This window comes from Salmo trutta, chromosome 8, assembly GCF_901001165.1.
Source record: "Salmo trutta chromosome 8, fSalTru1.1, whole genome shotgun sequence".
NCBI lineage: Eukaryota > Metazoa > Chordata > Actinopteri > Salmoniformes > Salmonidae > Salmo > Salmo trutta.
In genome coordinates, this window is record NC_042964.1 from 43478422 (window position 1) to 43490665 (window position 12244).

The 12244-nt window shown below is 41.8% G+C and overlaps 1 protein-coding gene across 1 annotated transcript; it reads right to left on the bottom strand.

The window, feature by feature from the left end:
• Window positions 1-459: 459 nt before the first annotated feature.
• Window positions 460-11939, bottom strand: LOC115199034 (sodium-coupled neutral amino acid transporter 2). The gene is made up of 15 exons (XM_029761543.1): window positions 11627-11939; window positions 10307-10432; window positions 10042-10123; window positions 9816-9931; window positions 6477-6643; window positions 6042-6117; window positions 5303-5385; window positions 4937-4995; window positions 4246-4416; window positions 4013-4092; window positions 3702-3802; window positions 3043-3167; window positions 2741-2885; window positions 2521-2618; window positions 460-2378 (listed from the first exon to the last, which is right to left on the bottom strand). Exons 2-15 carry the CDS (start codon window positions 10429-10431, stop codon window positions 2274-2276), a joined length of 1533 nt encoding a protein of 510 aa, XP_029617403.1. The 5' UTR covers window position 10432; window positions 11627-11939; the 3' UTR covers window positions 460-2273.
• Window positions 11940-12244: the final 305 nt, after the last annotated feature.

Genomic DNA, 12244 nt, shown 5'->3' on the forward strand with positions numbered 1-12244 from the left:
ATTGAGTTGTGCTTTTATTTATTTCAGCAAGGCAGAGTAAAGATGTGTCTTATACATCTTTGGCTGTTCAAATCCAGTCAACAGCACTACTCTAACATCATGTCTAGAATAAAGGCTGTGTCCTCCTGTCTCCTCATATTCATCATTTGATCTCAAATTGCTGGAGTAATACTTCACTGTCCAAACACTTGTGGACTTATGATTCTGGACTATATATCTCATTCATACCAACATTTGAAAAATGCATAATTTCCCACCACAATATTTAGACAATGTAATATTCTCTCCTGAAATTGTTTGTGTTTTTGTGCAGTTTATTAATCAAAATTGAGGGGGTTCCAGTTCTTTGTCTCAGGAGTTGCCATCACTTTCCTGGCATATGGTGGGCTCCCTGCAAAACCACACCACAATCAGCTGGTCTGCAAAATACAACTGACACAATAAAGACCCGACAATGTGTGGGATTATCTTTGACTTTATTTTGACAATAATTACATGATGTACATAGTGTTTCATTGAAACAAGAGTGTAACACTGGTGGGCGATGCCCTCTTTGCTCCTGAGGTCAAGAGATGGCTCACATACTCTCTAACCAATATGTGCATGTGAGAACAGGTTATCAGGGTCACAAATAGAACAAGTGTGAAATGTGTTACAAAGACCACTGCCACTATGCTTTGGTAGGTTCCACTTTAAACATGGTCTTTCAGAATTACAGCAAGTGGAAGAGGGAAAACTCTCTCACTATGGTTCCAGAAATGAAAGTGAACAGCTCCATACTTAATCATAGGGGGGTAAATTGATAAAGACCAAATTCACCAGCAATTTTTACAGCTCTAGTTTTAGTGAAATGCCAATAGAAGGTTAAACAAAACATATATACAGTAGTTCAACTCATAGATATATACACATATATGTACAATATATAAATATAGTAAAATAGATAAAATTACATTGATTTCATGTTCTTCCATAAATAATCGCAGGACAATAACAGTTTGGATGATGTGTGAGGTTAACATTGGAAGCAGTGAGCCACCCGCATCGTGTTTGTGACAAGCCGACTTCTACACTATCCTTATCAATCATTTCGTTGTTTTTTTGTAACTACGGTTATGTTTAATAAGGAGAAGCTGCCAACCGTTAGAAAAACACAGACATTTTGACAGATACACTGAGCAGCTCACACGACATTCCTCCGCCTTCCCTCAGTTCTGCATGGAAGCCATTATGTAACGTTGATGTGACGTTTGGTTATGTGCGGTCTCAAAACAGTCAGAAAACCAACTATTTTTGCAAGGTAAACAGGTACATTACAACCACGCATGTGGTCAAATTCAAGATATTCTTCCTTAAAGAAAAAAAGTAACGTCCCCCTACCCTTAGCATCCGGGGGATTTGACAGGGAGCATGCCCCATCTACAAGCAGTAGTGTCATCGCTGTATTACATTTGAACAAGGTCTTCAATACATTATAATGTGTAATACATTTCTTTAAAAGAGATTTCTCCTAAGAGATCTTTTGCAACTTCCAGTGTGGGGTTTTGAGAAGGCAGGTTTCGTTGATTCATACTAAGCATTTTACAAGTTAAGCCGACACCACTAGCTAGGTCACACAGCCTTGGTACAAATACTGATAAGCGGTCTAGTAGTCCGTGAACAGACAATTTCCTCACGAGTGTGCTGAACATTAAGTGCTTTTCAATATATAAACACATATTACAAATACCTTTTTTGGCAATATTTTAAAAAATAAGAAGTTTAACGCTAAATTATTCACGTCGAGTAGAGTCTGCTGTCATGTTCTTCACCTCTAATGAGTTCTGGGATCCCAGGATGTCCGCGGTTGCGTGCGGCCCTGGTTGAGAAAAGTTGTCGCCGTGCCCAAAAAGCTGAGCTCACACGCAGTACCTGAATATGAGCTGCATTGGAACTCTACAACTACACCATCCCTGTTTGAGGCACCATCAAAAGTTTCAACTGTACCAGAACCACAAAAAAAGAGAAAACATCCAAAACGGAAACGAAACAAAGAAAGCACAACGAAAGGAAAAAATAAAAATCACCACCTGTGTGGCTTAACTGCATACTGTACAAAGTTCAGTACATTCTCATTGGAATGGTATAGTCTCTTGCTTAGAGTTCAAAGCCGAACATTGTTGTATGTGAGGTCATTTTCTTCTTCTTCTTGGGTAGCAGTCTAAGCGGTCAGATGTTTAGCGGCTGAGCTGCGGATGGTGTGGTGCCCCCCTCCCCCTGGTGGATGAGGTATCCTAGTGTCCGTCGGAGGCTTGTGAGGCGTTGTTGATCCAGTCAAGGGTGATGAGGGTCAAGCTGCCGATCATGACGAAGAAACCACTGCACAGGAAGATGGATGCCTGGAGAGAGAGGGAGGACGAGACGGTCGGGCTTAGCACAACAAGGCTTTCTTCCCCACTCTGTGATTGATGCTCCTTGCCAGGAGCCACAGACCACAACACATCAATTTATGGACCAAAAAGGAGCGGGATGGTTTCTTACCCCGATTTTCTGCACAGACTTCATGGGCTCCTTCTTGACCAGTTTGATATAGAAGGCCGAGGGCAGGATGAAGATCAACATGGCTGCCGCAGATGCACCTGAGAAGGAAGATGATAGGCTCAGTGGGGATGTTCAGTGGGGATGTTCACCTCTTTTCTTTCTCTATTACAATTTCTAGATTTTGTGAACTGCACCTGACCAACTGAACACATTCACTCACCGATGAAGCCGAAGATGTCTCTGATGGTGGGGACGAAGATGACCAGACAGTTTGTGCAGGCCAGCAGAACCACAGTGATGATGGTGTGGCGGATCCAGCTGAACTCCTTGGAGGCACACAGCAGCTGGTTGACCGACGTGCGGATCTACGAAGAGACAGACAGAGACGGGGGACCAAGGTCAACATTGTGGCAATGCCGAACTTGACAACGCTCGCAAGTTTTGGATGGATGGATAGAAGGACAGCTGGATGGACAGCCAGACAGGCTGCCAGCCAGACAGATAGATATATGTGGAGCTTACGGGAAACAGCACCACAGGGACAGTCAGGGTGACAGCTGTCAGCACGGCCAGACGAACGATGAGTAGGATCACGTCAGACTTGTAGACCTTGGAGTAGGTGTGCAGAAGTTCGGGCTCCACATGCACTGTAAAGCCAATCCAATATGGTCATTTAATTTATGCTTGTTTCCTTCTCACTTATAAAGCCACATATTCAATTCATTTCCCTTAGGCTGATGAGTCCACACCTTTCAGATATTCAGACATCCAGACATAGGGCCCATGTGTGACCAACTGGGTATCGAACCCTGGTCAGCAATGCTCTATAATAACCCCTACGGTCAACATTCACTCATTTTGCTGTGTTATTGGTGTTCGTTCAGAAATGTCTTTGGAACCTGCCTGTTACATGTCCAGCCAAATCAAACTGAGGTTGAGAGATCAATTGTAATACAGTTTAGATTATTCAAGGTTGTGCGATGTCCTTGCCATAACAAATATACAGGATCATTGGTGTATTGGACAGCTGATTCTGTGTCTTGTTTTCTCATGGGGGACAGTACTTGCATAACAACTGGTTATATGAGCCCAAAACGGACTGTTTCCTGCTCAAACTAGTTTTGTATCCGACTGATAAAAAAAGGATGAATGTGTTTCTAAGGGGGGCGTGGGTGGCTCACCGTTAAAGGTCAGATATCCGAAGAGAGCAGCCAGCAGGTACATGATGAACATGGCCAGGAAAGACACGTTGGCCACGCCCTGCATCTTTCTACGGGAACGACTGGGAAAGAAGAGGAGGTTTAGACAACGCAGAACCACTGTTCTTTTCTCTGTCTTCCTTCACAAGTTCTACAGCTATAAACTGTGTGTGTCTGTGTGTGTGTCTGTGTGTGTCTGTGTCTGTGTGTGTCTGTGTGTGTCTGTGTGTGTCTGTGCACTTGTGTGTGAAGCCTTGACAACGTGGAAGCTGGGTAAACAGCGATAGACTCACTCTTTAAGCTCCTCGTACATGGGCAGGACGGCAGGGTGGCAGACAAAGGCAAACGTCAGGATAGGAACAGCATACACAGTCTGAAGGAGAGCGTTAGACAAGACCGTTAGACATTTGACACATGCACACAGACAAAAAAACCCAAATACAAGTACGAAAGCACTTGGACATTCATTAAGTAGTTCTCTTTCTATTTATCCATTTACCACTCAACATATCTGTCCATTTCTCACCTGAGAGTTGAAGACAAAGTATTTGGGTGTGCAGACGTCCTCGTTGTAGACGACGGCGGTGGTGTTGAGGAAGCCCACCGTGTTGTTCAGGACCTTGCTAACCGTCTCGTTTAGTATCACATCCATGTTAGGGATGTAAGGGCACGGGATCTGGAACTTCTTATAGATCACCTGGAAAAGAAACCAACCCCATTTAGACCCCCATACAAAAGGTACAGAGTATTGGCTACATACATTGCTAATTGCCAATATTATAACTACTACAGATTAAAACAAATTACTTTTAGAATGCTTGCTCATGGTCCGGCTAGTGTGAGCAGGTCAGAATTGTAAACCAATGTGTCACAGTTATTCAGGTGTTCTATCTTAATTTGACCAGTTTCTCACTGCAGGAAAATAGTCCTGCAGCAACAGGAAATGTGAATTATTGTATGGATTATAATTAAGGGAAATGTGGTTGATACATTTTAGTTAGGATAAATCAAGATTGACAGTATTAAAGTGGAAATTACTAACTTTAGAAGCCGCTTAATCCTTAAATACACTACAATTTGCATTTCCTACTGTGCAGGAACATTATCTTCGACAACAGTGATAAAATTAAGATATCATATCTGTAGGTGAGCCATTCACTACAATAACCTGAACTGTAAAGACCATAACAGCAGATTAGTTTAGGATGTTGACTCACCACAATCAGGAAGAACACCATGCAAAGCAGGGAGAAACCACTTGTGTAACCAAGGTAACCTGAAGTAAAGTAACAGAGAGAAAAAACTATTGAGTACTTCATATACTGTGGAAATGTAAGATAGGAAATATACTAACTGTGTAATATCCGTTATAACATATTAAAACTATATTACAATGAATAAGAATGTACTCTTCTAAGGCAATATATTAACTTTATCAGTCAAAAAGGAATCTAATGTAAACAAACTGTTCTGGCCTCTACTACACACATACGTTTCCACAGTGCGTCACCATCCCCTGTCCTGTCACAACATTTTACACACACACACACACACACACTCTCTCTCTCTGTATTGTGTCTTACCGAGGTTCCTGAGAAGTGAGAGTGGCAGGATGATAATAACTGACACCAAGATCACAAGATAGTCCCCGTTCACATACCACTCTCTGGAACGTACAGGAGAGACAAGAACACGTCATACACTGTACACACATATCACCACACAGTTTCATTTAATAACACAGTTACACCCACACACCCACCCACACACTTACACACATTCGTATCACAACATTGATCTAGCTTTTGTAAAAAAATATGACCTATATCAAAGCTATTGTAGCGTTCGTTTCTCGTTTGACTGTTGTTGTAAAATACAAACATGGCAGAATGTCTGCAATACACACAGAAATAGCAGCCTGCACTTAGGGTGGTCTAGCTACATGCTGGCAACACTACATGAATGTTTGATGGGCCAGTTGGTTGGTCTGAATGAGCTCATCCAGAGGTCTGTCTCGGTGCGGCACTGGCTCTTCTAAAAGGACCCTTTGAACTGCCGCCGACAACACACCGTCCCTCCTCTCTCCTCTCCCCCTCTGCCGAGAGGGACAAAGAGGCCTCTTCACATATTCCCAGCGCAGCACTCAAAAACAACCCGTCGCCATTTTGAATGACACCAAAGTCACTACTTCACCTCGAGGGTCGACCGCTCAAAAACAACCATGGGCCATTTGTCAAACCAAACTGCAGACTAAAAGACACACACACACACACACACACACCCCCCAACGGTCACACAGAATCTAGAGACAAAGCTGCTTACCCGTTGTTAGCTCCCATGAAGGCTTGGATAACGATCGGCAGCTCGTACTTCACAATGTAGAGATAGCTGGACATGGCTGCGAAGGTAAAAGCAAAGTCACAGTTAGTCAGTCATATTGTGAATCAGTGACTTTGCATCAAAACATGCCTTATTTTGTTCCAAAACAGACATCTCTGAGAATGTTCGAGTAGCACTAACCAAGGATGAATAGGCCTATTGGTTCGCAGAAGGGATGTTTGTTCCATTGGAAAGTCTAGTACCCTTGCAAATATTTATTGTAAACAGTTACAGAACCATTTGGTTTATGGGAAAGGGGCTGCTCTTCCTTTTCTATGTGTGTTTTTCACATAGTCAACTCCTAGTGGATCAATGAGACTGTCTCCCCGACTTTGATCTGTCTTCCTGAATGACCATTGAAGTGTCCTTAGTTCTCACCTCCGATGTTCTGCATGGTGATGGAGATGGATGCAGCCAGTTTCCCGGGCATGCCGAAGGCCTTGTAACCCAGCTGTTCATAGACCAGCGACCCTCCTTCATTGGCTGTCTTTAGAAGCAAGTGCACAGAGTACAGGGAGAAGATGGACACAGCCACCAGGAGAATTCTGTGGAGAGAAGAGGAACATTATATCATGAGTAAGGTACGGAACCAGGCCTGCAAGACTGGTAAGGACTATTATCGACTGGCATTAACCACACGGACACCCAGTAACACGGTTGACTACTGATAAGTGCACATTGGATAAGTACAAGCTTTGTTTCCGTTCGGTGCATTTCACCAGTCCCAATTCAAACATATTATTTTGACTTGATCTCCCGATGGTTCCATCTGAATGTGAAGACAAACCACACCAAAGGTCAACTCAGGGCTTAAATTCACATGGAAAATGTGTTCTGACCATCGCAAGGACACATCTCATGTTGACCATGTTGAGGCTGAGGAAGTGACATACAAGTGACCTTCTCTACTATACTGTAGCACCCAAACACAGGGATCAATAGGTTCTGTCTGTGAGCTGATCTGCAAAGACCTTGTCACGGGGACAGTTTTGATATAACACAGCTATGCACAATCCAGATACAGGGATGTGATTGGACAATGAGCTCCAGATCAGGATATTCTATCTAGCAGCCAAGCTGTGCAGAGCTATCACTGACTCACTGTATTAATAGTAGCAATTGTGCCACTGAGAAACATTATCTCTAAGCGATATGAGCTAGGTTCACGTTATGAAGGCCTTGTGCAAATCCTTTCACTCACACACACACAACTTCAGAACCACAACACAGTGGTATAGAGACGATTACTCGACTATATCCGAGCACAGCTCTGTCGACTACTTCAAATCAAATTAAATGGATTTATAAAGCCCTTCTTACATTAGCTGATATCTCAGAGTGCTATACAGAAACCCAGCCTAAAACCCCAAACAGCAAGCAATGCAGGTGTAGAAGCACGGTGGCTAGGAAAAACTCCCTAGAAAGGCCAAAACCTAGGAAGAAACCTAGAGGAACCAGTCTATGAGGGGTGGCCAGTCCTCTTCTGGCTGTTCTGGGTGGAGATTATAACAGAACATGGACAAGATTTACTTGTCACCATTTACATTTCTGCCCATAATAGTTTTAGTCTACATGTTATCACGTCATATGCACTTCACTGACTCATCAAATATACCTTAGATGACCCTAAGGTAATTGTTTTCACTCTGTAAATACTGAATCTACCCAACGGTGAAGTGTTCGCAAGTCCCATGGTGTGGAAACCTTTTGCAAACAAAGATTTTTTTAAACTGAGGCCTTTGTGAAAATACACAAAAGCTTTTATACCCTGAAGAAGGTATGTTGCGGAAATGCATAAGCCAAATCAATAAAGGTTTTGCATTGAGTGCCTAAGTTTTTTTCAGTATGGTTTATATATTTTACAGAATTTCTCCTACTTCACAATGCTACACAAATAATCAGAGGTATTATATTCATAATTCATATTCATAAGCTGTTGGTGCAAGTGGCCCTTCAGACTGGCTACCCACACGGCACAGAAGTCATTTCAACATCTAGTTTTGATTTACATTTGGTTGATTTGTCAACTAACGTGAAATCAACAAAAAATGACACCATGTCATTGGATTTAGGTTAAACGTTGTTTGAAATGACGTGAAATGAGTGTAATGGCGAGAAGATGAAGAGTCTACTGGAATGATCTCATGGGAGGCCCGTTTCCCGTACCTTACCCTTTATATAACTCTGGCCCCTTTGCAGAAAGATTAGCGCTGCTAAGCGGCTTCCCTCTGGCTCTGAGTGACTGGCCCACATGAAAGGCCCTGATGCTAGTGCGCCACACACCCAACCCCAGCGCTCACACTCGTACACCCACTGTTCGTAAACACTGGCCTGCGTGGCTACTAGCTACTGTGCCCTGCGGTAGCATAAGCTTTGATCTCTGTAGGCTGTCTCACCAGCTTACTCCAACTTCCTTCAGGGTTATCCAATGCCCTGTCTTAGACAAGGACACATCTCCAGTAGACTGGGATAAATGCTGTGCTCAGGTTGTATGCACAGTATCTATGCCTCACATTGGTAGATATTGAGGTGTGACCTTGTTGTGCTCTACCTGGTGGTATATCACACTGCCAAGTTTAGAATGCGCTGTATTGCCTCTGATATGACTGAGTGCATTCAGACTCAGAGAGTTCCACAAACTATCTTCCACACTAGCAACATACAGTGATATTCTATATTGCATTCTATTCAATGTGATGTTGACTTAGATTTTAGTTATTTAGCAGACGCTCTTATCCAAATCAACTTACAGGAGCAATTAGGGTTAAGTGTCTTGCTCAAGAGCACATCGACAGATTTTTCACCCAGGGATTCGAACAAGCACACTTTGGGGTACTGGCCCAACCCGCTTAACCGCTAGGTTACCTGCCACTCCTAATTCCTACTACCTACTTCCCAGATTCATAAAGCTGAGCCCTATTTCAATTGTGGATGTGTATTTTCATTCCAATTATTTATATATAAACTAGTTCGACTGACAGGGAGTGCTGTTTTAAAGCCACTGCGCCTTCATCTTGGCACCACCCTCCACCATTGTAAAAACTATTTTGGAAGCTATAAAATAAAATAAATGTATTAGTGTATACATTTGTTTTTGCCACATTTATTAGTGTACTGACAACTAAATGCATAATTGAAATGTGAGCTAAACATAAAAAAATGAAAAAATGAATTATTTAATGTTTTTCCATAAAGTATATATTTTTTAAAGTACTAATGTTACCGTCCCCACTACAACAACAAAATACTTAAAATACATGTCATTTTGTCCTTGAAAAATTGGATTGAAATACTATAGAATTCCATTAATTCCTATGGAGGACTACTCCTTCTGGGGACTGCCAATATGGTCGACCGGTGGCTTCAAAGCCTCTCACTGGCCAATACATAGCATCAGCAATCCTGGAATATATCATTGGTGTCAACCACTTTAAAACAGACACCACTAGTTCTTCGTCACACCTTGCAAGCTGCGGACATTGCCATTGGATGACACAGTGTGATCATTCTGATTGAACCCGCAGGGCAGTTTTCCTTCATTAATCAAATGCATTTATAAAGCCCTTTTTACAGCAGCAGCTGTCACTAAGTGCTTATACAGAAACCCAGCCTAAAACCCCAAACAGCAAGCAATGCAGATGTAGAAATCATCTGCAATTGATTTCATTGAAACCCAAGTCTGACACTGACATACAGAAACACTAGAACAGTACTCACACAAAGAGTGCAATGCCAGTGTTGGCCATGGCATAGGAGAGACCAAGGATGCCACTGCCCATAATAGCATTGCCCAGGTTGAAGACTGACATCCCAAAAGAGGCGGTGCCTGGATGCTGTTGGGAATAAAGTCAAATATACCCAGTTAGAAAAAAAACTAAAATAAATGCACAGTAAACCATAAGCCTCAAATTGGTAGCCTATATGTTATCAGGACAGCACTTACATAATCTGTTTCATACTTCTTCTTGTCCAGGTGGTAGTCTGGAAGGAAGTTTTGACTCTCCGCATCCATATCGGGATATTGACTGGAAATCAAACATGCATAAAGCATTTATTTAATGGATTAATCCCATTCCAATTCAGCCTTTAAAACAAACATAATACAAGTTCTACAAAAATAAGCAAGTTGATGACATTTCTGCGGTTAGAAACACAGGCATAGGTCTACTGCAGAGCATCTTCAGACCCAGCAGGCTGCAGTGCCTCACCTGTCAATAGGAACCTTCTTGGTTGGACAGGAACTGTATTCATGACTATTGGAACTGACACTGCTATCCTCATCTGGGGAAATGTTGAAGCGGCTCATCTCTGTCTTTGCAGATGCCTGTTTCATGCTATAAAATAAAAAACAAACGGAAAACATTGAATCAATTTGTGTTTATTTGAGAACTTCTTGCCTGCGCCATTCCAACTCTCTTCTGTCATAGGACCGTGAGTTCTACCAGGGACGTTGAATAATCAATATTGGAAAGGGAGAGACTAGGCTACTCATTGCGCTGCAGCTACCTCATAAATCTGAAGTCATGTGACCAGACGAAGGGGGGTTGACCCATCCCAGGAGCCAGTGGAAAAATACCAGCCGCCCGGCATCCGCGTCTATCCACATCAGCGCAGCGTCACATACCCAATATGAATGACAAAAGCATTGCGCAAGTCTTTTCATCTCCAATTTCAACGTGTTAAATAAGAATTACATTATAATAGGCCGATATATGTAACTAACAAATCCCGTTTATTCAAACAGAATGTGAGATCATGTTATAAGTTTAGGGTTTTAAATGATAGAGCACAGACTAATCTATAACATTTTAGGCATGGGACTGTTAAATCATTTGATTTTGGGCTCCATTTACTAAGATTTCTTCCATGACTGACTGATGGAAACAAAGGCACGTGCTTGTCTATTATGGGCATGGCACCATTTTGCGCAGAGCTGTAGTCCTATATCTGTTTTAGATATCCTCAGCTGTAGCCTACAGGCTTTAATTTGGGTTGCATCATTTCTTGGACATTGAAGTCTTATTTACAAATATCCCAAATAAGGGAAAAGACTCAACCATCAAATCCATTACATTCCTTTCTTGGTTACCGCCCCGACATTCCTCTGTAAATAATATAGCCCACTAGTGCTATTTATTTATTTCCTTGTGAGTCTGGCCCATTGCGCTGTGTAGCCTAGGCCTATAGCATAGCATCATAAATATTATAAAGAATATAGAAATAAAACATCTATAACCTAATAAATCTGATCTTTGCGCTTAATTGATCTTGGCTAATTGACTAGGGAAATAACCTGCAAGATATGAAATACATCGGCCCGCTATTTCAACACACAATATATAGGCTAATTATTTTACATATTTTCCAATAGAATAGACTTAATTATTAACAATACATCAATTTACTAGGCCTATAGAATTGACAATTACAATTTATAGCAAGAGAATTACAAGATAATTAGCCTACACCCGGTAACCCAGCATATTTCCCGGAAGACAGTAAAAGATGCGGCGCAGACAGAATCTTACCTTTGAGAAAACGAATAAAATCCCTATGAAAAAGTGGCGATCCTTTTCAATTTTATTTTGAAACAATTCCTTCACGGTTGAATGTCTCCAATATCCTACTAGAAAGTATTTATCCTTGAAGTTTTATTCAGTAACAAGAAATGTACTTAAGATACAATTCAATTGTCCCAATTAAATAGGAAAATAACTTACAATGTGGACACAATTGTATAATAATAGCTTAAAAGCTCAATTTTAAGCTGTTATATAAATCAAATTGCCAATGATGTGATACGCAACTTGAATTTACGTTGTTCTAAACGAGGTGGGGTTTAGCTGCACCTTTATATCTATCCAGCGTTGCATCAGCCCGAGGAGGAAGGGGAGGGGCTTTTTGCCTTGGCGACAGGCATAGACTTTACACACGCCAGAATGAATGACTCGGTTTGTGTACAAACACACGGTCCAGTAAAGGGGGTGGTTCTGAATGCCCTTCACAATGTGCATTCGACTATCTTGATTTCTGCTCATGGGAAAAGTTGAATTCAGATCATGTATTTGGATCACTGTGTCCTCGTTAGTTTTTTGTTGTGTGTTGCACCGAGAAGACAATAAATAGCCTAGCCAATAGTCTATACT